At 51.0% G+C, this 25820-nt stretch overlaps 1 protein-coding gene across 1 annotated transcript; it reads left to right on the plus strand.

Moving 5' to 3' along the window:
- Window positions 1–781: 781 nt before the first annotated feature.
- Window positions 782–24166, plus strand: LOC118690983 (mucosa-associated lymphoid tissue lymphoma translocation protein 1-like). The gene is made up of 14 exons (XM_036390006.2): window positions 782–871; window positions 1222–1340; window positions 1521–1674; window positions 2145–2323; window positions 3251–3347; window positions 4970–4996; window positions 5734–5937; window positions 10163–10340; window positions 13772–13846; window positions 14439–14566; window positions 14784–14915; window positions 15040–15188; window positions 19661–19786; window positions 22074–24166. Exons 1-14 carry the CDS (start codon window positions 862–864, stop codon window positions 22386–22388), a joined length of 1893 nt encoding a protein of 630 aa, XP_036245899.1. The 5' UTR covers window positions 782–861; the 3' UTR covers window positions 22389–24166.
- The last annotated feature ends 1654 nt before the right edge of the window (window positions 24167–25820 follow it).

Raw genomic sequence — 25820 nt, forward strand, 5'->3', positions numbered from 1 at the left:
TGGGGACAAGGACGCCTGTGGCTAAGCAGCAATGACGATTGTGGGGATTGGGTGAGGTCACCAGTGGGGATGGGGAAGAAAACACCCGTGGGGAAGGGGTGAGGATATCTGTGGGATATGGACAAGTACACCTGTAATGAGGGGAGTGGGGTGGTGGGGAGGGGGACGGGACGAGGACACGCTGTAGGGAGGAGGGAAGGACACCCGTGTGAATGAGGCTGAGGTCAGCAGTGGCGGTGGGGAGGCCGCGTGTAAGGAGCGTGGAGGGGGGCGAGGTCACCAGTGGGGGTGTGCGAGGGGACACCCATGGGGAGGGGGAGAGGGGGAGAGGTCACTGTGGGCTTGGAGCTGCGGGCAGCTTCTGCATGGTGGCGAGGGGCGCGTCCTGCAGCGTCCCCGTCGGAGCGGGCCAGACATGCGGAGCTGGTCCGTGCGGGGCCAGGTCCGTACGGAGCCAATCCACGGCCGTGCCGTGCCGTGCGGTTCCGCTCTGGTCCGTGCGGTGCCGGTCCGGTCTGATCCGTGCCGGTCCGGTCTGATCCGTGCCGGTCCGGTCGGTGCCGCCGCGGCCCCGGCGCGTGGCGGCGCTGCCCCCGGTGTTGGCGGGCGCGGGGCGGGCCGGGAGCGCGGAAGTGCGGGGCCGCGGGGCCGGCGGCAGCCGAGTGCGGGCCCCGGCCCGGCGCCGCAGCCCCCAGCCCGCCATGGGCCCCCGCGCCGGGTGAGCGGCCCCTCGGCCCGGCCCGACCCGCCCCAGCGCCGCCGTCCCTCGTCGCAGGTGCCGCCGCCGCGTCCCGGGGACAGGAACCGCCGCGGGGCCGGCCGGCGGCCGCCCAGGCCGGGGAGGAGCCGCCGGAGGAAGCGATGCAGGAAGGTGAGTGGCCACTTGGCAGTGACCGTGCCAGCCCCCGGGCACTTGCGAGAATAGCCAGAAGAGCCTCATGTCATCCATTCACCCACCCATACTTCCATCCACCCATCCCCTTGTCCATCCACCTACACACCATCCATCCATCCATCCATCCATCCATCCATCCATCCATCCATCCATCCATCCATCCATCCATCCATCCATCCATCCATCTCTCCATTCTCTCCAATCTTCCCCGCCTGCTGGGACGGGTGTCCCTCTTGAAGCCCACCATGCCTGGCCACTGGCTGACAGTGAGATGCTGGGCTGTGCCTGCAGTGTTGTTCCCGCCTCCAGCTGCTGTTTCTCCACAGCCATTACCATAACAGAGCAGCCCGTCTCTGTCTCTGTCCCGGTGGGATATTCCTTCACGCTGCGGTGCCGAGCCCAGGGACGTTCCTCGCTGCAGTACCAGTGGTTCTGTCAGTACCAGGTAAGGATAGGGTGGCCCTGGGTATGACACCAGCTGAGTCCCTGCACACAGCGGGGGAGCTGAAGGAGGGGAGGATCCAGGGGTTTCCACTTTTGTTGCTCCTACAAGGGGCTTCCTGGTGCCTTCTGCTGCCAGCAGCAAGGAGGGAATTGCTGCCCACTGCCTGTGTTTTCCCTTTAGTCTGACTGCCGCCTGATTCCTGGAGCAACCAACCAAGACTTGCCCATCATTGCAGAACAGACCCAACTCTACACCTGCAGAGTCAATGACCTCCACAGAAATGCTGTCTTCTCCGACTGGGTGAAGGTAGAGGTCCATCAGTGTGTTGCCAGAGGTACAAGCCTGTCTTTTACCTTCTTGATGTATTATGGAATCACAGAATGGTTTGGGTTGGAAGGGACCTTCAAGCTCATCTTGTTCCACCCCTTTCCATGGGTAGGGACACCTTTCACTAGACCAGGTTGCTCCAAGCCCCATCCACATGCACTTGCACCTCATGCTTGCCATGGATTTTCCAGAGTTATTCTGGGTATTGGGACTGGGAGAACCCATCTGGCTACTTCAAAGTTGACCAAAAATGGGGTGTGGTTTTCCTTAGAATGTTGACTTCACCTTTGTCAGGAAAGGGCGAGGATCAGGTTTGGGAAGGTAGAGGCAGGGCTTTGGTGTGGCATTTACTGTCACAGGCATTGCTCCCAAGGGTTCCCTGCTCCCCAAGGAGAAAGGTGCAGTAGTGATGGTCAAAGATGGCGTTGTTTGCTGTCCCTGTGGAGGGAGGACCAATTGTGTCTTGCTGCCTTGCAGGTCTGCCCCCTCGGCTGTGGCAAGGAGAGCCAGTGATTGTCCTGAACCCCCAGGAGCAGCGGGTGGAGCTGGGGCAGCCCCTGCAGCTGCAGTGTGCTGCCATGGGGGTCCCAGCCCCCAGCTACCAGTGGTACCGCAATGGGAACCTCCTGGAGCAGCAGAAGAGAAAAAAGCTCCAGGTAAGGTTTTCTGGGGACAGTACAGGAGCTCTGGGTGCTGAGGTGGGTAGTGGGAGAAGCTGATTGCAGGGTTGTGAGAAAGCCCTCCACATATCACCCTGCTGCTTTGGCAGCTGGCTGGCTGGCTCTGTGTGAAGGGGGAATATGTTTTGTACATTTCTTTTAAAGTTGTGGATATTCCTCTAAGAGGTAACCAATCCATAGATGTGTCAAAGGCTCTCAGCACATCTCTTGTGCCCTTTTATGCAGAGACATGAGAACAGCTACGAGATCTCTGTGTGTGAATTGATGGAGATGTGGGAATGCTGTCTGCCTGCTGGGGACCTAGAAGGAAATGTGGTTGGTCCTGGCAGAAGAGAGTCAGGGAGGCAGCAGAGGGGCTGGCTTTATTTTGTGTCTCTGGCTGAGTGTAAATCAATGCTGTGTTACTGAATCAGGAAAGGAAATTTCCTCCCAGGGCATCATGTGAAAGACACAAGGACAAGACATCCAGTCTCTTCTCAGTAGTGGTTGATGGTATTACAGATGGTCTTAGAGGGTGGCCTTAGATTGCAATTCTGATGGGAAAGTTCAGTCTGGGCACTAAGAAGAGGTGGCTTTCAGAGGTGGATGGTGCTGTGCTGGAGCCAGAAAGGCAGCAATGTGCTTAGAGGTGTTCAGGGCTTGAATAGACAGAACTATGGCCACCCTGACTCAGTGGTGGCTTTAGTCCCTCTCTGAGCAGGATCCTGGGCTGGAAAACCAGAGTCCTCACCAGCTGGTACTGCTCTGGTTCTTGTCCCTGTCCTGATTCTTTGTGAGGTAAAGTCTCTGCAAACAGCAGGAAAAATACTTTTATTCCATGAACACGAGTGCCTTTGGCACATCCTGGCATGGATCTTCAGACTTTCACCATAAATAATGTGGTTTAACTTTCGGTCTGCCTAGATCACCCACACGAGGCTCAGTGACTCTGGCACGTACCTGTGCTGTGCCTCCAACAGTCACGGAGAGCATTGGAGCAGCGCCGTGGACGTTCACATCGGTGAGCAGAGCCAGCCCACGTCCCTCTGCTGCGTGTCACCTGCTGTGGGATGGAACTAGAGGGGACACAGGAATTTGGTGCTCTCTGGAGGTGCTGAGCTGGTGAATGAGGACCATGATAAACAAGATTCCTTGACACTGAGGGAGCAAAGGGAGCAGTGGCTGGAGAAGCCCCTAAATGCAGTGATGCACTGTCTGGCACATGGGATGCTGCTGGGCCCTGCCATGGGTCAGACACCTGCTGTGTTAGGGCAGGCTCAGTGCTCTCAGAACTGCCAAGAACACCATGCCAAGGTGCTGCTTTCACAGTTCCAGGCCCAATCTCAGCAGGCTCCTGTGGCCCTACTCATTTCCAGTTTCACTGACACAAAGAGATGTGTTTGGATACGGAGTTGGAGAGGATGGTGTTTATTTGGGAAGGTTCAGGCCCCTTGGGCAGCCAGCTCAGGGCTGATGCTATGTGAGTGATGGATCCCAGGGAGAGGATGTGTTCCCAGAGCCTTGGGCATGCTCCACCTTTGGCTGCTTGGCCCTGGGCCTTTACCTTATGTGAGGCAGGAATAGCTCAGGCTGACTTTGCTAGCTCTTTACTCCACCTAGAGATTTTTCTATGCCATAAGCTTCTTATCCTGCCTTTTATGCTGGCTTTAAAATTTCTCCATAGTACAAATTGATCTTGTGTAGCCAGAGAGCACTCTGCCTGCCTCCTCACAGCTGGCAAAACACATCCTGGGGGCACAGACAGTGAGAAAAGGACACCAGATTGGGTTGGGTTCAATGTATTACTGCTGGGGAGCTTTCACATGCAACAAGTGCCTCTGTAGGAGGTAGAAAAGAATGAGTGGTTTTGTTCTGCAGCTTTTCAGGCATCTCTTGTGTATCAGCAGCACTGATTCAGGAGCCAGAGGTCTTCAAGACCCATGAGATTTATGCAATTTATCATTAATTTCTTCTTTTAAAGCATGTAGGGTTCTAGAATGTTCTTCTGGGCTGGATTTTTAAATTTATTTCTGATTGAAATAGGAAAAGCTGGAGCTGTTAAGGTAATTATGATTTTAAAAGACTGGAAGTGCTCAGGCAGGAGAGCTTGTGGACCAAAGTGAGTGGCTTTGGTGAGCCAGAACTGCTAAAACAACAGGGAAAGACAGAGCAGGGAGATGAAAAACTGTGAATATTGTTGCAATCAAAAGCAAACAGGGCAACTTCCTCTGCACTGCACATTTATGGAGAGAAACTCTGATTTTGGAGCTTGTATTGACCTTGAGTCATTTTGTTTCCTTTGCTTTTGCTGCAGTGAGGTAGCAGGTGAGTCACATCAGGTATGAGCCTCTCCATGTTGACCCTCCTTTCCTGGTCTGCCACCTCTCCAGGCTTTGCTTCCCAGCTGCTCAGGATGTCATAAATCAGGCTGGATTTCAGAAATCCTCCTAGCATCAGAGCAGTGTCTTTAAGGTTAGCAGTCAGGCTCTGAAGAGTTGCTTGAGGAGTGTTGCTTGTGCAGGTCCTCTGTGTGTTTGTTCAGCTGTGCATGGTCAGGGCTGTTGGAGCAGAATTCAGACCTGCACTGGGTGCTAGGCCCAGGCTTACTGAACCCAGCTTATAATTTCCCTTTTTCTTTCCCAGGTCCGTGCGGCTCTGGAAAGTTTTTTGGTGAGTACTGTTATCTTTTCTTCCTGAGCAATTATTCCCTTCATTAAAAGCCAGGCTCCAGAGTGGATGGGAGGACATAGAATGGGAGTGCTTTTTCTGCAGAGACTGCTTCAAGCCTTTATGACCACATTGCCACAGGCTCTGCCCTTTTGGATTACAGCTGTACAGCATAAAATTAATCCCAACCCCTGCCAAACCCTGATCTTTTTCAGCAAGCGGAGTAAGATTATTCCTAATGAGTAACTGAGTCTTAAGCTCTGTGCCTGCCAAATGATTTTAAAAAGTGTTGTTTAAATGACAACTTATCCCTATTTGAATTACCTCCTCAGAGCAGGGCAAAGTCTCTCCCTCCCACCACCACTGAGCAACATAAATCCCATTTTTTTACAGTGGGAGGTGGAGATAAAATCAAAGCAGGAGCCATGGGTTTCTCTCCTTCAGCTCTGTGAGGGAAAGGACCCCTCAGCCTGGCTCATGGTAGGGCAGGTAGAGCAGGACCTCTGCACTCCTGGGATTTTGGTTGTCAACTGAAAACTTTCCAAGCCTTTATGTCAAAATGATTGTGTATTTTGTCAAAGTGTTCAGAAAGCTGAGGGCTTTCTGGAGAGTGCTCCTGGCTTGCAGCAGCCTCGAGTCTATCTTTGCTTAGATTGTCCATATCCTCACTCCAAGAGGAGGAGGTGAGATCTTGCCTCCTGCTGAGCATTTACAGCTTTTTCACTTGGTGTTTGTTTCAGCTACAGGCAAAATAGCACTTTTAGTGGGCAACAACCGTTACCAGCATCACCCCAACCTCATGGCTCCTGTGAGGGATGTGTTTGAGCTGAGGCATCTTCTGGAGCATCTGGGCTTCCAGGTTGTGTCCCTGCTGGATCTGAACAAGGCTGAGATGGCAACAGCAGTCACTCAGTTCCTGCAGCTCCTGGGGAAGGGAGTCTATGGTAAGGCCAAGGCAGCTCAGCCCCCTGCTTGTGCTGAGGAGGGATTAGGGAATTTTCTGAACAGCTATTGAATTAAAAGAGAAGAAATTGAATGTTGCTATCTCAAAGGACAGCAGGTTTGGCAGGAGCCCTTGGATTAAGCATAGTTTAGTTTTGGCAGATGTTTCTCCAACATGTGGCTCACCTCCAATCCCAGCAGCATGGGCTCACACTGAGTTTTTGGGGAGCCAGTGCTTCCAATAGTGAATGGAAAGGGGGTTTTGAATTTTCCTTGAATAAAATAATTGAGGAGACTGACTGATTGCCCCCCCTCCCTACTCATGTGTGAGAGGGGAGCTCCTTTTGGGCCCTGACTGCTGCATCTGGTCATGATTTCCTTGTTTCTCTTTCCTGAAGGTCTAATTTGGGCCCCTGACAACCCTTTTGCAGAAGAGCATTTCGAGCTGCAGGTGGCTTTGAGGCTGGGCTTGGCTTTGTGCTTAATTGTGCACTGTGCTCAGTAAGGAAGTGTTCCTCAACCACAAACCCAACCAGCAGATCTTGTGGATCTTAAAGCAGGTGTTCAGATTTGGTGGTGAAAATAGCATCTTTGGGGTCTCTGAGATTCTCACAGCATGACAGATACCCTGGAAACATCTTGCAGGTGGTTGTGTTTTGTTTCCAAACCTCAGTGTGAGGCTTTACGTGGCAGCTGAGTGGCACCCAGGCAGTGAAAGTCAGCGTGGGCTGAAGCCAGGCTGGCATTCAGCAGGAGGTTTGGAGGTTGTGCAGTGGATGGGGACCTGGCCACGAGGTAAATGCTGCACACCCACCTTGTTCTGGGAAGCACTGACTCATCTGGGGAGCTGAGCTGGTGGGAAGGGCCACGTGCAGTCCTGGCACTCTGGCACATCACCTGTGACAGCATATTGCCATGACTTCACTTGCAGCTTCCTTTTCTTGTTGCTCTCTGAAATCTCCTTGTATCCCAGGCTTTACCTCTCCCTGGCCAGAGTCATCCCAGCTGCCATTCTTACCCTCTATCCATGGCACATGAGGAGCAAAAGGCATTTTATCCATGGCCCTTCCTAAGCATTGGAGAGAAAAAAAGGCTTGGAAACAGCAAACCTTTCATATTGTCATGCTTTATTTAAACTTTTAGAGCTTCTCTGCATTCGTGGCCTCTGATCCTTCCTGGCAAAATTGATTTTGTGTGCTGTCAGGAAAAACATCAACAGCTGAGTTGAGTGTTAGTGAGGCAATGCCTGCTTAGGCTGAGGTTTTCTTAAGGCCTGTTTAGGAGAGGTTTTAGCTCTCCAGGCTGAGTGGTGTGCTGTTCTTTGAAGGCAGTGAGCCCCAGTGTGGGCTGGATCCAGCAGTGATTGGGTTCAGGATTGTTGCCACATTCTCTGGAGTCCTGAATGAATGGTGGGACATTGGGTCAGGCTCCCTACTGAGTGCCCCAGTTGTGCTGGGACAGCAGCTCCAGGAGCAGCTCAGGCAGCCTGCTAGAGACCCCAGAGGTGCCTGTGACAATCCTGTACATCCATGTGTGTGTTGGACACACTCCTGTGGCATCCCAGTGTTCTTCTTCAGGAACCTGGAGGTGCCACCTCCTGTGTAGCAGCCACCAGAGCTGAGTCAGGAGAGCACAGAGGGAGGAGAGGGCTGACTGCTGAGCATGAACCCCCATGGGTTGGTGCTCATTGTTTCTAGTTGTATGGTCTATGCTGATGGTGGCAGTTGGGCTTTTTGCTCTCTGTAACTCTCCCTCCAGGAACTGTAGGCTTCTGTGAGATTTCCTTCCACATCTCCAGAACATCCCAGCCCAGCTTCCAGGCCTAGATCCTGAAGTGTTCAAAAAACAAGTGAATGTGGCACTGCATGGTATGGTTTAGTGGGATGGTAAGGTTCAGTCCAAGGTTGGACTTGATGATCTTGGAGGTCTTTTCCAACCCTAGTGATCCTATGATCCAAAGGTCTGTGTAATTCATTGTATGGAGGTGGTGGATTATCGGGCTGCTTTTCCTCCAGATCTCATCTTAAAAAAGCTGTATAGGATTTCTGAAAGCCCCTGAAACATCCTGTAAGTGATCTAATTATTCCACCCTCAGGCAAGTGAGGAATCCCCGTGGATGTTATTTTGAGCATCCTAAAAAGTCCCAAATAAAAAAAATTATGTTGGAAATGCAACGCAAGCAGAAAATCGCCTTTATTCAGCCTCATGCTGACGTTTCCTGCATTATAAACAGTGCTTGGAGCTTCCCCTTTTTAATTTAGTACTCAGAAGTTTTTTCTGTGACAAGCAGTTCTGACTCATACAATGTGGAAAGAACTCAGAATAAAATATCCCTTTCCTTCTCTGGGCAAATTGTTGACTTTCCTGTTCAGGAGGAGAGATTCAGTCCAGGAGAAGTTGGAGAAGTTGCTCAAGTGATGTGAAACTCACCTTTTTTTATTTGAACACAAGTCTTTGTGGTTTATATAGCATGGGGAGCACTTGGTGGTGCATTCAGGTACTCAACAAGACCTCAAAAGTTAGAAGATTTAAGGAGTGAATCATTCTTTGTGGGCTTTCCTGTTACATTTCATTTTTTCCAAGCCTCAGTGATGCTGCCTGGTGACAGATGTCATCACTTCCCTTGCATGTACAGGCAGAAGGACGAAAGCCACCAGTGCTCAATGGCTCAAGGGGCCCAAGCTTGAGGCCCCTTGAGCCATAAAACAGGAAGCCTTCTAGAAAAATCTAATTTTTCTAGAAGGCTTCCTGTTTTATACTCTTTTCTAGTCTCAGGGGAGGGTTCTGTGGCTTTGATTCGCAAGTTACAGAAGTTTAAAGCTTCTGCAAATCAGAGCCTGCTGCCTCTGGCTGCTGATCCACCTGAAGAGAAACCCAAATCTCATGGGCACCTGTGAAAATGGCCATTTGAGAAACTTTCCAATGTCCCCTGAGAATAGAAACCAAAGGTGACTCAAGGTCTTTTTGACTATGAGGTCATGTTTTCCATTCTGCACACAATGAGGTCATGCTTTCAGCCCTTCAGCTCCTGCCCCTGTCCCTGCATCCTTGCAGAATCACACAAAAGTGAGCGTCCTGCCAAGTGCAGGGGCAGGAGCAGTGGAAGGAAAACAGAGGAGAGGTTACTCACTGAAGTGTGGGCTTTGGCAGTGAATCTGAGTGAAGAATTTCTCCTGCTGTTGCCTCTCAGTTGCTTTTTCCCATTTCTGACCTCTCGCTCTTTGCTGTCCCCCAGTTGTAGTGACTCAACTCCCTGTGTCACCTCGTAGAGCTATTTTCAACCCATTTCAATTCCCCAGGTTTCACCAGCAGCATCCCCCAGGCAGTGGCATTGGTCCAGGGCAGGGGTAACCAGGCACTGCCCCTTTTGAGAAGCTCCAGCCTGGGGATCCCTGTGCCAGCCCTGCACTGAGCACTGGGCTGGAGAGGAGCCCCACCTTAGGCCATGCCAAGTTCCCCAGTGCTGGCTTCCCACCTGGATAGCCCATCTCTTGAGAAGGCAGAAACCATTACTAAGTTTCATTGTGCCTAAGAATAAACCCCAAAATTCTTGTTGGGTTTTAGGCTTCCCACTAGCATCTGCGTGAGTCTGACTCCTCCCCTGCCTGACAGGGCTGGTGCTTGGTTTGAGGTTGTTGAAGCACACAATCCTCATGTTCTGGACATCTGAAGAACTCATCTCTCTCTGTGTCTAATTTTTCACCAGTTTATAGGTGTGTGAATACAGGCAGACCTTTGAAATGGAGAATGTTTCCTATCAGTTGTTAGTCTCTTCTCCAAAACTAGGAAACTGAGGAGCTTCTCATTTAAATGGCTGTTAATGTATTTTCCATCCTGGTAAAATCCTTTTCTGTTGCCTTATTCCTTCAGAGAGCTGAGGACAAACCCAAAGATGGTACAAGGGTGAAATTCAGCCTGGCAGGTGCTGAGCCTGGGTGTTGCAGCACAGAGGGTTTGGCAGTGTGTAAATCCAAGGTCCTCAGGAGACAAATGGTGCAGGAATCCACAAGCACAGGAGAGCCTCTTGGGGCTGCTTCCAGCACTAATGAAGGGAATAAATTGGGAAAAAGTTGAAATTGTGGGGTCAAGGTAGCTCCAGTTCCATACTGGTCTAGGTCTGCCCTGCACCAGTGCCCTTCCAGGACAGGGGGTGGGATGTGGCCATGGGGAGCTGGTCCAGACCTGCAGGCTGGCATCCTGATTCACCCTCTCCTCTCCCTGTTCCAGCTATGTTCTACTATGCTGGGCATGGCTATGAACATCTGGGGAGGAACTACATGGTCCCTGTGGATGCTCCACAGCCCTACGCCCCTGAGAACTGCATCAGCGTGCAGAGGATCCTCCAGAAGATGCAGCAGCAGCAGACAGCCCTGAACATCATCCTGCTGGACACCTGCAGGAAGTGGTAGGGGCCTCTTCCCCCTTGCTCACCTGGGCTGGGTGTTCTGAGGGCTGGGGCAGGGGAGCCATCCTCAGCTGTGGGTTTTGACAGCCCCCATGGTGCTGCTGAGCCTCTGCCAGGGGTTATTGATCTATGACATAAAATCAACCACGTTGTCAGGTCCTGCAGGATGTCCTGGGGATGTGTCAGTCATGTCTTAGTGCAGAGAGCATCAGACCTTGTCTGAGATCTGCTGGAGGGAAGGGGCTGGAGACCCTTCCTTGGTTTTTTGAGGTGAAGAAGCCTAGCAGATACTCAAGGTTGCCTTGAGCCTGTGGAGGGATGGCTCTGCCTGGCATAAATTGTTGGCTGAAACTCAGCACAGGGTTTTTATTTTGTGTTTCAGCCTAATCTGATCTCACTGATTGTGTGCTTTCCTGGTCCATATTTCCCACGTGCTCAGGCTGGGAGTGTTCAGTTCACCTCTCTTCTCCTGGCTGCATTCTTGTTAACATCTGTGAGAAGAGTGCAACATGACAGGGAAAATATTTTAAGCCCTCTACTTGTTTTTTGCTGGGCTTAAATCCTTCTGAAGTGGTCGTGTTGTGAAGCTGCTGCTGCTGCTGAGGTCAGGGATCAGCATTTTCCCACTTTCTGTGGAAAACCCATCATCCTCCCTTGGCCTGCAGACTTCTATCCTGCTGCAGGAAATTACTACTTGTCCAATTTCAGCAGAGGTGGGTGGACTATTGCAGTAGAAGCTGTCATTAGTTCATTTATTTCAGGCTCCTGAGGCAGATTTACAGGTCAGAGAGGACCTGGAGAGCAAAATATCTCTCTCTTCCTGCTGTGGTTCCTGCATTAAAAATGGGAAAGACAACAGAGCTTTTGGTACCCTGAGAGAGCTGCCAGCCCCTGAGAGATGATAAATTTTGGATGCCTTTTAGCTGCAATGATGGGGCTGCTTGCTTTGAATAGCTTAAAGCTGGCTGTGCTGGGACTTGTCCCACAGCTCTGGGGTAGGAGCAGGAGCTTGATGTCCCTTGATGCTGCCCTGAACTCCCCAGAGTGGAGCATCCCCTTTCTCCCTCCCTGCTGGCTGCTGAGAGCAGGCTGTGGTGCTTCCCTGGCACACCTGGCTGCCCTCCCCAGTGTGCTCAGAGGCAGGGGCTGGCCTGCAGCAAAGCAGGAGCTCCTGGCTCTCATGGATCCTCTGCTGGAGCTGGACTGGAGCAGCTCTGGGCTGCTGCTGTGCCATCTGTGTGATGGGGAGGCACTGTGGGGGCTGCACAGGGACACCAGTGCAAGTGTTAACAGTCTGTAAAGCAGCTTTTGAGATGCTGTCTGGCTCCCTTTGAGCTGCTGTCTCCTCCCCTGGCACTGCCATTGGTTCCTTTGCTCAATGGAGTCTCAGTGGTGCTCTGCTGAGGAGGATGCACAGTGAGCTCTGCTGTTATATTTAGGCAAATTTGTGCAGCTGGTTTTTTCCCTCCTTCCCTGAAGTTCACACCTGCCCTTTTCCACAGCAAGCACAGCACTTCATGCAGTGCTGTTATCCCTGATATGTGGGGGCAGGAGCTCTGTCCTGAGCTCAGGAAGTCACCATTTCAGCTCAGGAAAGCATCTGGATTTCATAGCTGTGTATATTTACACCACTGTGTAAAACAAGGCTCCCAGGGCCTCCTTTCCCAGCACCCTCCTGGTCAGGCTGATGCTGCAGGTCTGTCAGCAGCTCCTGCATGAAGCTGTGGCTGTGCTGAGAGGGAGCTCACCCAGAGCTTCTGCTCACCCCATGTGTTGCATCAGAAATGCCAGGGTGCTGAGAAACACATCTCCCTTTGCCAAGTGGGAGCAGATGCTCAGCCTTAGCAGGGGAGGAATCAGAGCACAGAGCCTGTGTGTAGCCTCATACATTGATATACTGATTCTGGGTGGATGTGATTGCCTTTTCCAGGAATTCCCTGATTTATCCTAGGATCTGGAACCAAAGATTTCTGCCTTAAATTAAGAGCGATTGAAGAGCAGATAAATCTCAATATTCAGATTTAGAAACATGTCTCCTTTCTCACATTTTCTCTTCTGATCATCTTTAGGACAACTTACACAAGCCAGTTGAATTCTGCCATTGAACATCTCCAGACTGTGCCACCAGCAGTAGGTGACATGCTGGCTGCTGGCAATATCCCTGTCCTTTCTGCTGTCCTTAGTGTGCCAGCTCCAGCCCCAGGAAACTGTGCTGGAATTGAATTACATGGACTAACTCTGCCTCTGTGCCTGGTTCTTGTCACCATGTGACTGGGAACAGCTCCGAGTCACTGGTGTGAACTGGAGGCACTCTGTCCCCATGCTCTCAGTCTGGCTGCAGTCAGATGGGCAAGTTTAACCATTCAGTGCAACCAAGATATCTGTTTTGTTGGAAATCAGGTCCTGTCACCATGGATCTACCTGATTTTGGGAATAATAGGGGCTCTGTGTCTAGACCGAGGTATCAGGACCAGTTTTGGGCTTTGATTCTCTTGTGTGTGTGTGTCCTGATCCCATCTCAGGGAGATCTGGGGGTGTATCACCCATAGCCTGCTTTGGTTCCCTAAGGCAAAGGTGTGGGCATGGTCTGGAAGAGCCCTGTGGGGTGCAAAGACAATTGAGCTGTAACCATGGTGCTGGGCACCTCTCACTTCTTGAGGAACTATTGTGTTTGCAGGGTGCCCTGGTGAGGGCAGGAATGATGCATCTGAAGGTTAATTTATTACTTTATTGTACTATATTATATTAAAGAATACTAAACTATACTAAAGAATACAGAAAGGATACTTATACAATGCTAAAAGGATAAAATGAAAACTCCTGACTTTCCAGAGTCCTGACACAGCTTGGCCTCAATTGGCCAAAGAGTGAAAACAACTCACAGCAGAATCCAATGGAACAATCACCTGTGGGTAAACAATCTCCAAACACATTCCACATGAGCAAACACAGGAGAAGGAAATGAGATAAGGATTGTTTTCCTTTTCTCTGAGGCTTCTCAGCTTCCCAGGAGAGAAATCCTGGGTGAAGGGGTTTTTTCAGAGCATGTGAGTGCCAAATGGGACAGCTGTGCAATGGGGCCATGGTGAACCTGTGTGTTCTCTGCACTGTGGTGCTGCCTGGAGTTGTTAAAACCCAGCCTCTGCAGGAGGTGCCAACGTGCACCCACAGCTCCAGGTGGTACCACAGCTTCAGGCTGAGGGCAGGGAGCAGCTCACCAGTGCAGGTAAGTCACAGCTGGACACACCACACCTTTCCCTGGGGTTTGGGTTCTTGGTGGGATTCCCAGCTTTAGTCTCTCTGGTTATGTCTGAGATGAGAGTTGCTCCTACTGCCACCCCTAAGAGATGGACACGAGGAATGTGTGGGATTTGTCCCCTCCAGCTGACAGATGTCCTCGACACTGACCTGTGCCTTTGCCTCCTCTCCAGGTACAACCCAGGACGTGCCTTGTCCCAGGTGCAGCCCCTGGAGCCCTGGGGGAACACTGTCTATGGCTATTCCACGTGAGTGACTGCAGCATTCCCACAGCCTCACACCTCAGGAGCAGACCCTGGCACAGCCCTGACTCCTCTCAGCCTTTCCTGCACAGAGGCTGGAGAGGATTTCATGTTCCCTCTGGCTCTCACCCTGCATCTGCTGGGTGTGCTGTCCAGGCACTTCTGTCCTTCCTGCTGCCATCAGCCTCTGCTTCAGTTGAAAGTTGTGTGTGAAGGTGACATCAGCTCCTGTCACCTGACCTTCAGCCTGGTTCTCCAGGCGGATGTCCCATGAGCAGCTCACCCAAAGCCTCCTGAGATGCTGGGTGTTATTTACTGGTCCAGTGCCAGTTCCTCTGGCTTTTCACCTTTGCCACCCACCTGGGCTGGCAGAGGAGACTGTGCTGTCCTATCCCATTGCCTTCCACTGCTTTTTCCTGTCCTGTGGCCTGCCCATCCTCTCTAGGGCACAATCAAAGCACTTTGTGTTATTCCTTGAGAAGCTCACTCTGACCCAGCCAACAGAGTCTGGATGGAGCTGGCCACCCCAGACTGAACTTGGACTTCATGCCCAATGCAGAACTGCAAGGACTCTGAAGAAACACCCTTTCTCTTGCAGGAGTGAAGATGCAGAAGCCTTTGAATTGCAGGATGGGGAGTTCAGCTCTGGGATCTTCATGAAATACCTGAAGAAACACATTCTGCAAGAGAAGAAGGTCACACACATGCTGGAGGATGTGTTAGAAGGTAAGAGAAGCTGGAAACCACTCTCTTCAGTGGCAGGTGTGAGAAGAGAGTGGCTTCACATCACCTCATCCCACCCCACCCCCCCACCCACAGTTCTTCCCTGACCTCCAAATCACAGGCTGTGCCCCTTGGGAGCTTTCAGTAGCCTCTGAGCAGCATGGAGATCAATAAGGAGCCTGGAGTGATCCTTGTGCTCCCTTCCCACTGTTTCCCCCAGACCTTGGCCGTGATCCCCTGGTCACTGGGAAGCAGGTGATGGAGATCAAGCACACCCTGAAGGAAGCCAGGTCCCTGACAGACCCCATCTGTCCCTCGGGAGCAGCTGCTGAGCGCTGGGGCCACGGCCAAGGTGAGCCATGCAGGGCGTGGGCAGGAGGAGCTGGGGGTACCTGTGGCCCTCAGGGATGCTGCTGTGCAGGGAGGTGTTGAGAGAACCCCCAGAGGAGCTGATGGTGCTGGAATTTCCCTTGCAGAGCTGCCGAGCAGAACGGTGACCTTCCCGTGTGGGCTGCGGGTGCAGCTCCGCTTCCTGCGGCTCTTCTCCAACCTGATGTTCGTGTGTGCCAAGCCACTGGCACCCTTGGCACACATCACTGAGCCCCAGCTCCTGCTCCACCAGCTTGTGAGTGCTCTGCCTGTGCCCTTCCTGGGCTGCTTTCCCCCGGTCACAGGTGGGGAGGGTGCTTGGGCTGAGTCCTGAGGAGTGGGGATGGCTGGTTCCAGGTGCAAAAGGATCCTCTCCTCTGCATTCACCTCTTTGAGGCTCCTTCCACATCTCAGTGGATTCCCTGCCTTGTTCCTCATGAATCACAAAAAAGATTTGGCAGCAGTTGGATGCCTTTAACCAGTTATCCCTCAGATTGATTTCTGGCCTGCCTGATTAAATTATTGCATTTAATCTGATTGAGGCCGAGAGCTATTCTGTTTTCTGTGTTAGAAAGTAGGTCTGGCTTTTTGACTTCTTTAGCCTGCTGTGCTAATATATCTTAATGCAACAATATATTCCTTCCCAGTTGAGCTGTACCAGCTTTCTTGAACCCTTTTTTCAAACCTTTCCTCCCAGACCTATTGTATTTGCTAGGAAATGTCCCTACAAAGGCAGGAAGGATGAATCTGACTCTATGTTCTCAGAAGGCTAATTTATTACTTTATTATACTATATTATATTGTAGAATACTATTCTAAACTATACTAAAGAATACAGAGAGGATACTTACAGAATGCTAATTTATTACTTCATTATACTATATTATATTGTAGATTACTATTCTAAACTATACTAAAGAATACAGAAAGGATACTTACAGAATGCTAAAAGGATAATAATGAAAACTCCTGACTCTTGCCAGAGTCCTGACACAGCTTGGCCCTGATTGGCCAAAGAGTGAAAACAACTCCCAGCAGAATCCAATGGAACAATCACCTGTGGGTAAACAATCTCCAAACACATTCCACATCAGCAAACACAGGAGAAGCAAATGAGATAAGAATTGTTTTCCTTTTCTCTGAGGCTCCTCAGCTTCCCAGGAGAGAAAAGTCCCGGGCAAAGGGATTTTTCTAGAGAATGTGAATGCCACACAGACCACGTGCCCAGTGTGGGCTTTACTGATGGTCTCCATGCCACTTGTACAGATTTAATTTGCTGCTCCTTCCCTTGTTTTCTGTAGTTCTCCTCCTGAAGTGGAGCTCGTTTGTGGTGGATTTTTTGGCCCTTGTTTCTCATGGAGGGACACTGCTCCTCAGCACATTGGGGTCACTGATGCAGTGTGGTGTATCCAGGAGGTTTGGAGCCTGATCCTGCCTATTCCTAAGCTGCAGCATCATTTCCCCTTGTGAGCATCATGCATGAAAATTGTGTCTGTGTATGTGAGCATATATTTGTGTGCTTTGCCCCACATCAGTGACTGGAGGAAAGGAGGACCCAGCTGCCTGCTCCTGCCTCTGGAGCTGTCTCAAGAGGGATCGGGGGGACAAAAAGGGACCCCAGTACAGCCAGATCCCTCTTTCTGTCCTATTGCATGGTGGAGCTGGCTCCCACTGAGCTCCAGGGCTGTCTGCAGAGGCAGCAGCATGTCCTTCCATGAGTGTCACCTGCCCACCTCAGACATCACAGCAGCCACCACCCCCCTCTGGGATCCCTGAGGTGCCCATGGGGACACTGGGCCCCCTCTAGTAAGGAAAAACTGAGAGAGCTGGGGCTGTTCATCCTGTGGAAGGACAGGTTCAGACACCTGCAGGGAGGGTGCAAAGAGGAAAGAGCCAAGTTCTTCCCAGTAGTGCCCAGTGCCAGGAGCAGAGGCCATAGGCACACACTGATGCACAGGAAATTCCACTTAAAACTAAGAGGAAAGTTTCCTTCTTGGAGGCTGATTGAGTATGTTTGGGCTTTTTGGAAAATCAGGGCTGTGGGATTGGTTGATATCTTCACTGATGTGCTTATTAAATATACAGATCCCATAACACCAAGGTACTACAAAGCAGATTTTTGAAGGATTTGGATAACTTAAGGTACAATTTGAGGCCAAGGCTGTTATTCAGCAGATACAAGTTCCTGCATGTGAGCAAGAATAAAAAGTAGCATCAGCATGGGATGGGCAGTGAGTGGAGAACCAGTCCCGGTCAGAGCCCAAAACAGCTGAGGCCACAAAACCAGGGCACAAACCCATGGCAAGGTTGCAAAGTAGAGCTCTGATCTCTGTGAGGTCTTGTCTGGCTCTCCTGGCTGTTGCTGCAACACTGGGTCCAGCTTTGGGTCCATGCTTCATAGAAAAAAAGTGTGCCAACAAAAACAGACAAAGTAATGAAAGGAGGGAGCAAGGCAATTGTAGTTTAGGCAAGAAAAGCAAAAATGTTGATTTTACAGGGCCTTGAAATCTACAAAAAGTTGTTTCCAACACGGAAGTAAGACATGGTTTGAATTGCAGGGAGCAAGTTCCACAGTGGAGAGGACATTCTCCCTAATCTCTGATGGCAGGGGGAAGCCATTCCCCTCTTGTCACTTCAGAGTTTCTCCCCAGCTCTCCTGGAGCCCCTTCAGGCCCTGGCAGGGGCTCTGAGGGTTCCCTGGAGCTTCTCTTGTCCAGGTGAGCAGCCCCAGCTCTCCCAGCCTGGCTCCAGAGCAGAGGGGCTCCAGCCCTTGGAGCTTCTCCATGGCCTCCTCTGGACTCTCTCCAGCAGCTCCACATCCTCTCTGTGCTGGACCCCAGGGCTGGGGCAGCTCAGAGCACTGCTGGAGGATGGACTGGCTGGACACAGCAGGGCTGCAGCCTCCTCTGTGCAGCCATGCTGCCAAAGCCCTGTGTCAGCAGCATCTGCCTGACCTGCTTCCTGCCTCTTTAGTCTCCATTCACTGGCCTGATCTTCCCCAAAACTCCTCCAGGTTTTTGTCTTTCCTGTAATGAGCTGCCAAGTGCAGAGATGGATTTGGCTTTCTCTTGCACAGAGATAAATGGTGTTTCCTTAGCCTCCAGTGACCTCCTGTTCCACCAGCCTTGCATGCAGGGCTGATCCTGATGCTGCAGATCCCAGCCAGCATTTGGAATCCAATATTTTTCCTCATACTCTCCTGGCCAGAACCAAATCTCTTTGGCTGCTTGCAGGCAGCAGCTCAGGGAGGGTCAGGAAGAGCTCCCAGGGCTTCTCCAACTTCCCCCTCCCTAAATATCCCAACAGCCTCCTTCACCAGCCTGCCCAGGGCAACTTCTCCTGCTAAGGATCACACTGGGATGGTTGCCAGAGCTGGCTGGCAGAGGGGACCTTCTGGAAGGGGCTGGTAGGCTGTGGTCTGTCACCCATTCTGGAGGGCTCAGATCCAAGGCAGGAAGGACTTGGCCACAGCTCCAGGGCTGCCAGAGCTCCAAGAGCACATGGACAACGCTCAGGCACAGGGTGGAGGTGTTGGGGTGTCTGTGCAGGGCAGGAGTTGAACTCAATGACCTTTGTGGGTTCCTTCCAACTCAGGATATTCCATTGTTGTCATCATATTGTAAGAGTTCTATTGTCATTACATTGCAAGGGTTCCATATTGCTAGAGTTTCATACCTCCTTGATGTTTCTTGTAGGCAGCTCCTCTAGGCACTGACTCTTCCTCAGTCCTCACAGCAGCCAACTGACTCCAGGTGCCCTCAACCAACCACTCCACTCTTTTATAACACTCTTCTTCTTGGCTACAGCTGTGGCCTGTTAACATCAGGCCTGCTCCTAATCCTTAATAACTAACCCAGCTGCAACTCTTTAGGGGGTAAGATTACTTTCTATACTACATTTATTTACTTATATTCTATCCCCCTACGTTCCATGACCTGTGATTTCATAAGACCTTTATTCCCTTGTCTCTTCCTGGGGTATTATTGTGGCTCAGCTGGTACTGAGGAGGATCTCAGTGCTGTTTTGGTTTAATTTGAGCAACTCAGCAAGAATTGGCTGTTCTGTAGATGGTGGGGGGCTAAATCAGCACTCAGCACAGCTCAGTGCCTTTGGAAAACTTGCTCCCTCCATAACACACTGCTGGCCCTGCAGTGGTTGTGATACCAGCTGGTGCTGCTTCCTGCTCTGCTGGAAATGCCTCTGTAGCCCATTTTTCACAGTGAGATGTACTCAGGTGTAGGCTCAGAGTTTGTGGTAATTGGGAATGGGCTACAGCAGGTGAGCAGCACTGCCAGCAATGAGCCATGGAGTGCCCAGGGGCACTGAGCAACCACCAAAGGGAGCAGAGGGCACCCAGGGGCAATGCAGTAAAATCAGGGTGTAAAAAGTTGGGCTAAAGAAGAGGAGCAGATGCTGGCAGCCTTCTGAAGTGTTGCTCTGTCTGGGTTGATGCTTTCTGATATTGTTTGATGGTACTGTGTCTATTGTGGCCATCTCAACTGCAGCATATGCTGAGACACTCATGGTCCTCTCATTACATACAAGGCAAGTGAGTAAAACCTCTGCATTCCTGTGGCTTTCTGTAGCACTTCCATTAGGATACCCAGCACTTCCACCAGGCAATGTGTTAATCAAAGCCCCGAGCACATGTTTGATGGGCAGTTGTGCCTCAGTTCTTCATGCTGATGCTGAAATTTCCTTGCCTTTCCTCTTGTTTTCCTGATGCAGGACACAGATGCTGTGGCCATCCAGAGAGAGAGCTGTCTGGACCACGTGGAGACTCTGCTGGCCTCTGTGTACAAGAGGGAGGAGCTGGACTGCATCTTCCAGCTCTGTGCACTGCAGAAAATTCAGGTAGAGAGTAGCCAGGTGCACATTTCCCCAGCTCTGCACTCTCGTGGAGCTGATGTCCTTATCTGCATGGCTGGAGCTGGATCTGCCTCTCTGACCATGTGTCACTGTCACATCCAGACTGAAGAGGAGCTTGTTGGCCTTCAAGGCACAAAAGCCACCCTCTTTTAGAGAATCACAGACTGGTTTGGGTTGGGGGGGACCTGCAAACTCCTCTTGTTCCACCCCCAGCCATGGGCAGGGACACCTTCCACTATCCCAGGTTGCTCCAAGCCCCATCCAGCCTGCCTGGGACACTTCCAGGGATGGGGCAGCCACAGCTGCTCTGGGCAACCAGCTGCCTCACCACCCTCACAGGGAAGAATTGCTTCCCAATATCCCATCTATCCCTGCCCTTCCTCCTCATCTTGTCACTCCAGGCACTTGTCCCCAGTCCCTCTCCAGCTCTCTGGAGTCCCTTTAGGCACTGGAGGGGGCTCTGAAGTTATCTTGGATCCTTCCCTTCTCCAGGCTGGACACACCCAGCCCTCCCAGCATGTTTCCATAGGAGAGCACTGTCCTTTCGCCTCATCTTTTCCACCTCAGCAAAATCTTTCTGATTTATAATCAGGCTGCAGAACCTGACTGTGGATGCTCTTTGCTTTTGTGTTGTCTCCTCTGCCTGACTTTGCTATCAGAGCTGACCCACAGCAGCCTCTGCTGAGAGCAGAGAGGCATCACCAGTCATGGATTGTTCAGCTTTTCTCTGCTGCCTGCCCAGGAGGCTGCTCCCTGCCCCATCACCCACGGGGAGGTCAGACCTGCCCAGTTATTTCAGATGGAGGAATGTCTCACTGGCTGTGTGCTTGCCTGAGAGATGAGTTCATGGGCTGGCCAGGATCTCCAGTCATCAGGGTGACACTGCCAAGCCTGATCCAAGCTGTGCCTCTTTGGCACACTTCAAAACACCCTCAAACTATTTAAAGACCATGAGAGAAGCAGAATTGCTTGTCCCCTGGCTTGTTTCTCCTCCAACAGCAGTATGCACCTTGTTCATTCTTGGATTTTTCTTCCTCCCCTAACACACAGCCAGTGGATCTTACACCCAGTGCTGCTCTCAAGCTGCTGCCTGGATCTGCCTACAGCAAGTTCTGCTTGCTCTGTACGTGATGTGCTTCAGCATATGGCAATGCTTTCAGTTCTTCATTGTTCCTGGAGCTCTTTTCTGAACCTTTCCCTGATTTTCTGCATTGCTTTTAAGTGCAGACAGGAGACCTGGACCAGGTATTGCCTGCCAGAATTTTCTTGTTCCATTGTACCTCTCCCTGCTCTTTACAGGTGTTTCAGGCACAGTGCTGTGCTGGGGATCTGTTTTCAGGGGTTTGACTGCCACAAATGTGGTTATTCTCTTATTTCTTCATATTTTATAAAATTCTAAAATAGTGCTAGGCAGTGAGTAGATCCCTATGGAGCACTGCTGGTTAAAGCTGCTGGCTTTTACAGTGTGAGGGGTGTTTTAGTTCCTAGAATCCCAGAATGGTTTGGGCTGGAAGGGACCTTAAAGCTCATCAAGCAGGAATGCCTTCCACTAGACGAGGGTGCTCCAAGCCCCAATTGTTCTGTCAGCCTGGCCTTGAGCACTGTGAGTGGTTCATGCTTTCCTCTCCCACATGCATTGCTCTTGGCCATGGTGCACAGAAACCTGGGTAAATACAGCCCAGTCAGTCCCACCTTGTGCCTGGCAAGATTGTGAAGAAGATCCTCCTGGAAATGATGCTAAGATCTCCTGTTATCTCCTGGAAATGATGCTAAGGTACATGGAAGTAAGGAAGTGATTGGGTGACAGCCAGCATGGCTTCACTCAGGGCTGACTGTGCCTGATGTATTTGTGATGGGGTTACAGTAGTGGTGGGTGATGGGACAGTAACTGGTGTCATCTGCCTGTGCTTGTGCAGAGCATTTGACACTGTTCACATGGCATCTTCCTCTAGAAACTCTTTTCTGCTCCTGCTCCCCTGTGCCCCAGGGGTGATGCTGGCAGTGGCAGCTCCCTGGTGGAGCTGATGGGATCCCACAAGGCCTGACTTCAGGAGAAATCCAAACTCTGTGGCTGAGGCCTGCAGGCACAGTGAGCTGTAGGAGTGTGTTCAGCCCATTTTCTCTGGCAGTAGTGCTGCTCCATCGTGCCACAGCATGGGGCTGTGAGCCTGCACAGCAGCAGCCAAGGCTCCTTGCTGGCAGCAGCATAGGAAAGCTCTGCTTCCAATCTGATTCTCCCATTCACTTCGTGTTCTTTGTTCTCCCCTTCCAGACAGATGTGGTCCTGCAGCTGGATTTGCATTACACCCAGCCAAGCACAAACCAGAGGACTTGTGAAAGCCTGCAGACAACCCTGCAGAAATCCCTGCTGAGGCAGTTTGTCAGCCAGAGGAAGGACTCCCAGCCAGCCCCTGCCCGTGTGTGCCCACAGGATGCCCTGGGGCCGGGCACTGAGCCCAAGGGCTCCCTGGGCACGGGCTCTGGGCACAGCTTGCCCAGCAGCAGCCCCTCCACCTTCAGCAGTGAGCCCGAGGAGAACGATGAGAGCGAGCTGGCTCTGCCTGGCCTGGGGCAGGACAGGCCCTGAGCCTCAGCCTGGGGAGCTGCTCTGTCATTGAGGCCTCAGTCTGAGTGCTCAATCTGTCAGAATCCATCAGCTGCTTCCCAGCCTTGGCACAGCCCTGTGTGAATGAGGCCAAGGCTGCTTTTTTGGAAAGGTTTCTCCTGTCTGTGCTCTGTGGTGTGCAGGGCCTCAGTTCCCACTGGGAATGTTGCCTGTCCTGTGGGAGCATTGGGATCAGCAAGGAGTCATTGTGGTGTCTGGCAGGGGACACAGCCACCCACCAGTCATAACACTGGGTGTTGCTGCAAGGCAAGGGCACAGGCTGATGTTTTCTGCCTGGAAACAAATGTTGCTGCATTGAGAAGCCCACAAACACTACAGACCCCTCTGGCTCAAATCCCAGCCACGACTGCTGGATGTCCCCAATCCGTGCAAGGGACACAGGGCTGCACTGAGGGAACCAGGTGAAACAGTGCAGGCTCTCCACAGGGTCCCAGTGTGGTTTCCTTGTCAAAGCAGGTGTTAAGTTATGCATTTATGTATTTATAACAGGGGGGAGGCAGTAGCTTGCCAGGAGAAGGAAGGTCAGATGTTGCATGCAGTGTGTGTTTACATTGGAGGCTGCTGTTGCCCTGGAGCAGGAGCAGTGTCCAGGCAGGTGCACTGACCCCCTGCCCCTTCCAGCAGGGCACAGAGGGTGTTCAGCCCTCTGCAGCTCCAAGTTCAGCTGCAGAATATCCTACAGGAGAGATGGAATGTACCACGATTAGAAAGGATAACCTCAAAAAAAGTTATTATTAATGCAAATTGTTCTGTCTGTGTGCCTGTCTGTGCTGTGGGCAGCCTCAAGCACTCTGTGGGGAACCAGCTGTGCAGGGAGAGGCACAGGTGGGCCCAAAGGACAGCCTGGGTGTCCCAGCCCCTCCCTGATTGCTTCCTAATGGATGTTTGACAAAGGGGATTGCTCAGTAACAGCCAGTGACCCTCGGGAACTGTGGGGTCTCCATCTTTGGAGGAAGGTTCACTTTGGGCTGCAGAAGGTGCCAGACATGATGCAAGCTGGCTGAGGGCTGGACCAGAGACCACTGGAGATCCCTTCTGGCTGCTGTGGTGCTGTGGAAGAAAGAGGTTGGAGGGCAGAACTTCTTGAGAGGTCAAGGGCAGCAGGGTGGGGAGAATGCCTGAGCTCTGTCTTGCTTTAAAAGAGGGTTGGAGGCAGAATTTTCTCAGTTTTGCTCTCCTTCAGCAGTGAAGATACATCCCTGTCTGTGGTGCCAGTTGCAGCATAGAAAAATCTGAAATGTTGCTTCCAGATAAACCATTCTCCAAGTGCTGGAAACCTGTCCAAAGAGAACAGAGGAGGCTTTTATCCTTCTCACAGTGAGTAGAGCCAAGGGAAAGAAGAGGGGCCCCAGCTGGCTGCAGGCTAGAAAGTCTCCTAGAAAAAAAATCTAAAGCTCAAAAAAAGAAAATTCAGAGGATGTAGTTTAAATAAGATGGGTTGATAGAGAAGCTAAACCAGAAAAAAATAAACTAATTTCAGGATGAACCAAAAATCAACTCAGCAGCAGCAGGCACTGGGGACAGGTCAGTGGGAATGGCTGAGCAGGCATTTGGGAGGAGGTTGCCTCTGAGGATTATTCACAGCCTGCTGTGCTGTGGAGGCACTGAGGCATGGCTTGTTCCTGGCTCACATTATCATGCCAAGTGTCACCTAACGTGAATGTTTATCTCGTTCAAAGCAAGGCTGTTTATTTTTTCTGAATAAAACACTATTGGTGTTTTTAATGTACAGAGCTTCACGTGGCTCTGAGTTAACTGTGTTTATTTTCTCTCTAATTGCCAGGATGTAACTTAATATTGATCTGCTGGGGTTGCATGCTTCCAGCCTGAGCTTCTAGGCTCTTCTGGGTGAGCATTGTTTCTTTTTTTAGGTAACTAAAAATACTGGAGTTTGGATTTAGAAGGCAGATCAAGTGACTAGATAGGATGAAGTGATGTCAGGTGAAGTGTGTAGATTTAAAAAAAAGTCTTCATTCATTGTGATTTGTCCATCTGCTTTGTAAGGGGCTGGGGCTTAGGTGGTCTCCTGTCTCGGTGCCAACCACAGCACTTGTCCCTGTCATCAGTTCTGCTCCTCCAAGGAGACCCTGCAGCCTTCGTGTGCTGGGTCATCCCCTGAGATGATGGTTTGCCATGCCTGGGACCTCGCTGAATTCCAAAGGTGGACTTTGTGTCCTGGGCCTCAGCTGGAGTCATTGTAGGAGGGGATGGAGATATGGATCCTTCTTCCCCACCTTTACATGTGAAATCCAAACTCCCTCACAGTGCTTAAACTGGTTAGTGCTAGTAAATTTTCCTGAAAATCTGTGTTTCCATCTCCCAGCATCCAGGACAGACAAGGCATCCCAACATTGCCACGTGTCCCTTTCTGATCTGCACCTTGGGCTCCACAGCCAGCTTGGAAGGCTGGGAGGGAGGAGGGCTCAGGCAGCAGCAAACAAAGCAGGATCAAGACATCAGCTCCAGTTTGCATTCCCTTTCTGCCTCATCTTCCACAGCCATTGCCCTCCACTATTGTGTTTGTGGGGTGCCCTGACAAAGGAAGGAAATGATGAATCTGACTCCATGGTCTCAGAAGGCTAATTTATTATTTTATGATACTATATTATATTAAGGAATGCTATACTAAACTATACTAAAGAATACACAAAGGATACTTACAGAAGGCTAAAAAGAGAATAATGAAAACCTGTGACTCTTTCCAGAGCCCTGACACAGCTTGGCCCTGATTGGCCAAAGAGTCAAAATAATTCACATGAAACCAATCAATCTCCAAAAACATTCCACATGAGCACAACACAGGAGAAGCAACTCAGATAATAATTATTGTTTCCCTTTTTCTCTGAGGCTTCTCAGTTTCCCAGGAGAAAAATCCTGGGTGAAGGGATTTTTCCAGAAGATGTGAATGCCACACTCCACTTCCTCTGTTTCTGGGCCAGTCTGTGCCCAGAGGCTACAAACAGCACTTAGAACATTTTTGTAGGTAATACAGGTGCTTTCCTTCACCCAAGTCTTTCAAAAGCACCAAGTGAACTGAAGCTTTAAAACAATATATGATGAAAATAGCAACACCTAAATATTCAATAATTTTATTTTTAGATAGATGCCCTTCTTTTCCTCTCTGCTAGGGCAGATATTTTGAAGGGAAGGACCTTGCACAACAGCTTGGTATGTTGTGCTACAGAATTCATTTGGGATGCAGTTCTCCACTCATTTGCTGAGGTTTGAGAAAACAAGGCAGTAAAAATCAGAGAAATCAGGGGCTCTTGGACATCTCAGTCTGTTCTGGAAGGTCCTGGGCCCAAGTGCAGTCAGGAGGTGTGTTACATGTGCATGGCAGATCCATCCCAGCCTGGCAGCAGATTCCTGAAGGTTTCTTTTCAGGTGGCATCT

Source organism: Molothrus ater, chromosome 13 (assembly GCF_012460135.2).
Source record: "Molothrus ater isolate BHLD 08-10-18 breed brown headed cowbird chromosome 13, BPBGC_Mater_1.1, whole genome shotgun sequence".
Lineage (NCBI taxonomy): Eukaryota > Metazoa > Chordata > Aves > Passeriformes > Icteridae > Molothrus > Molothrus ater.

What these genes read in the sequence shown, in the direction of transcription:
- LOC118690983 (XM_036390006.2), top strand. An exon ending in CCATCAGTGTGTTGCCAGAG is followed by an intron (nt 1,675 to 2,144) that starts GTACAAGCCTGT and finishes GCTGCCTTGCAG; the next exon opens with GTCTGCCCCCTCGGCTGTGG. An exon ending in ACTGTCTATGGCTATTCCAC is followed by an intron (nt 13,847 to 14,438) that starts GTGAGTGACTGC and finishes TTTCTCTTGCAG; the next exon opens with GAGTGAAGATGCAGAAGCCT.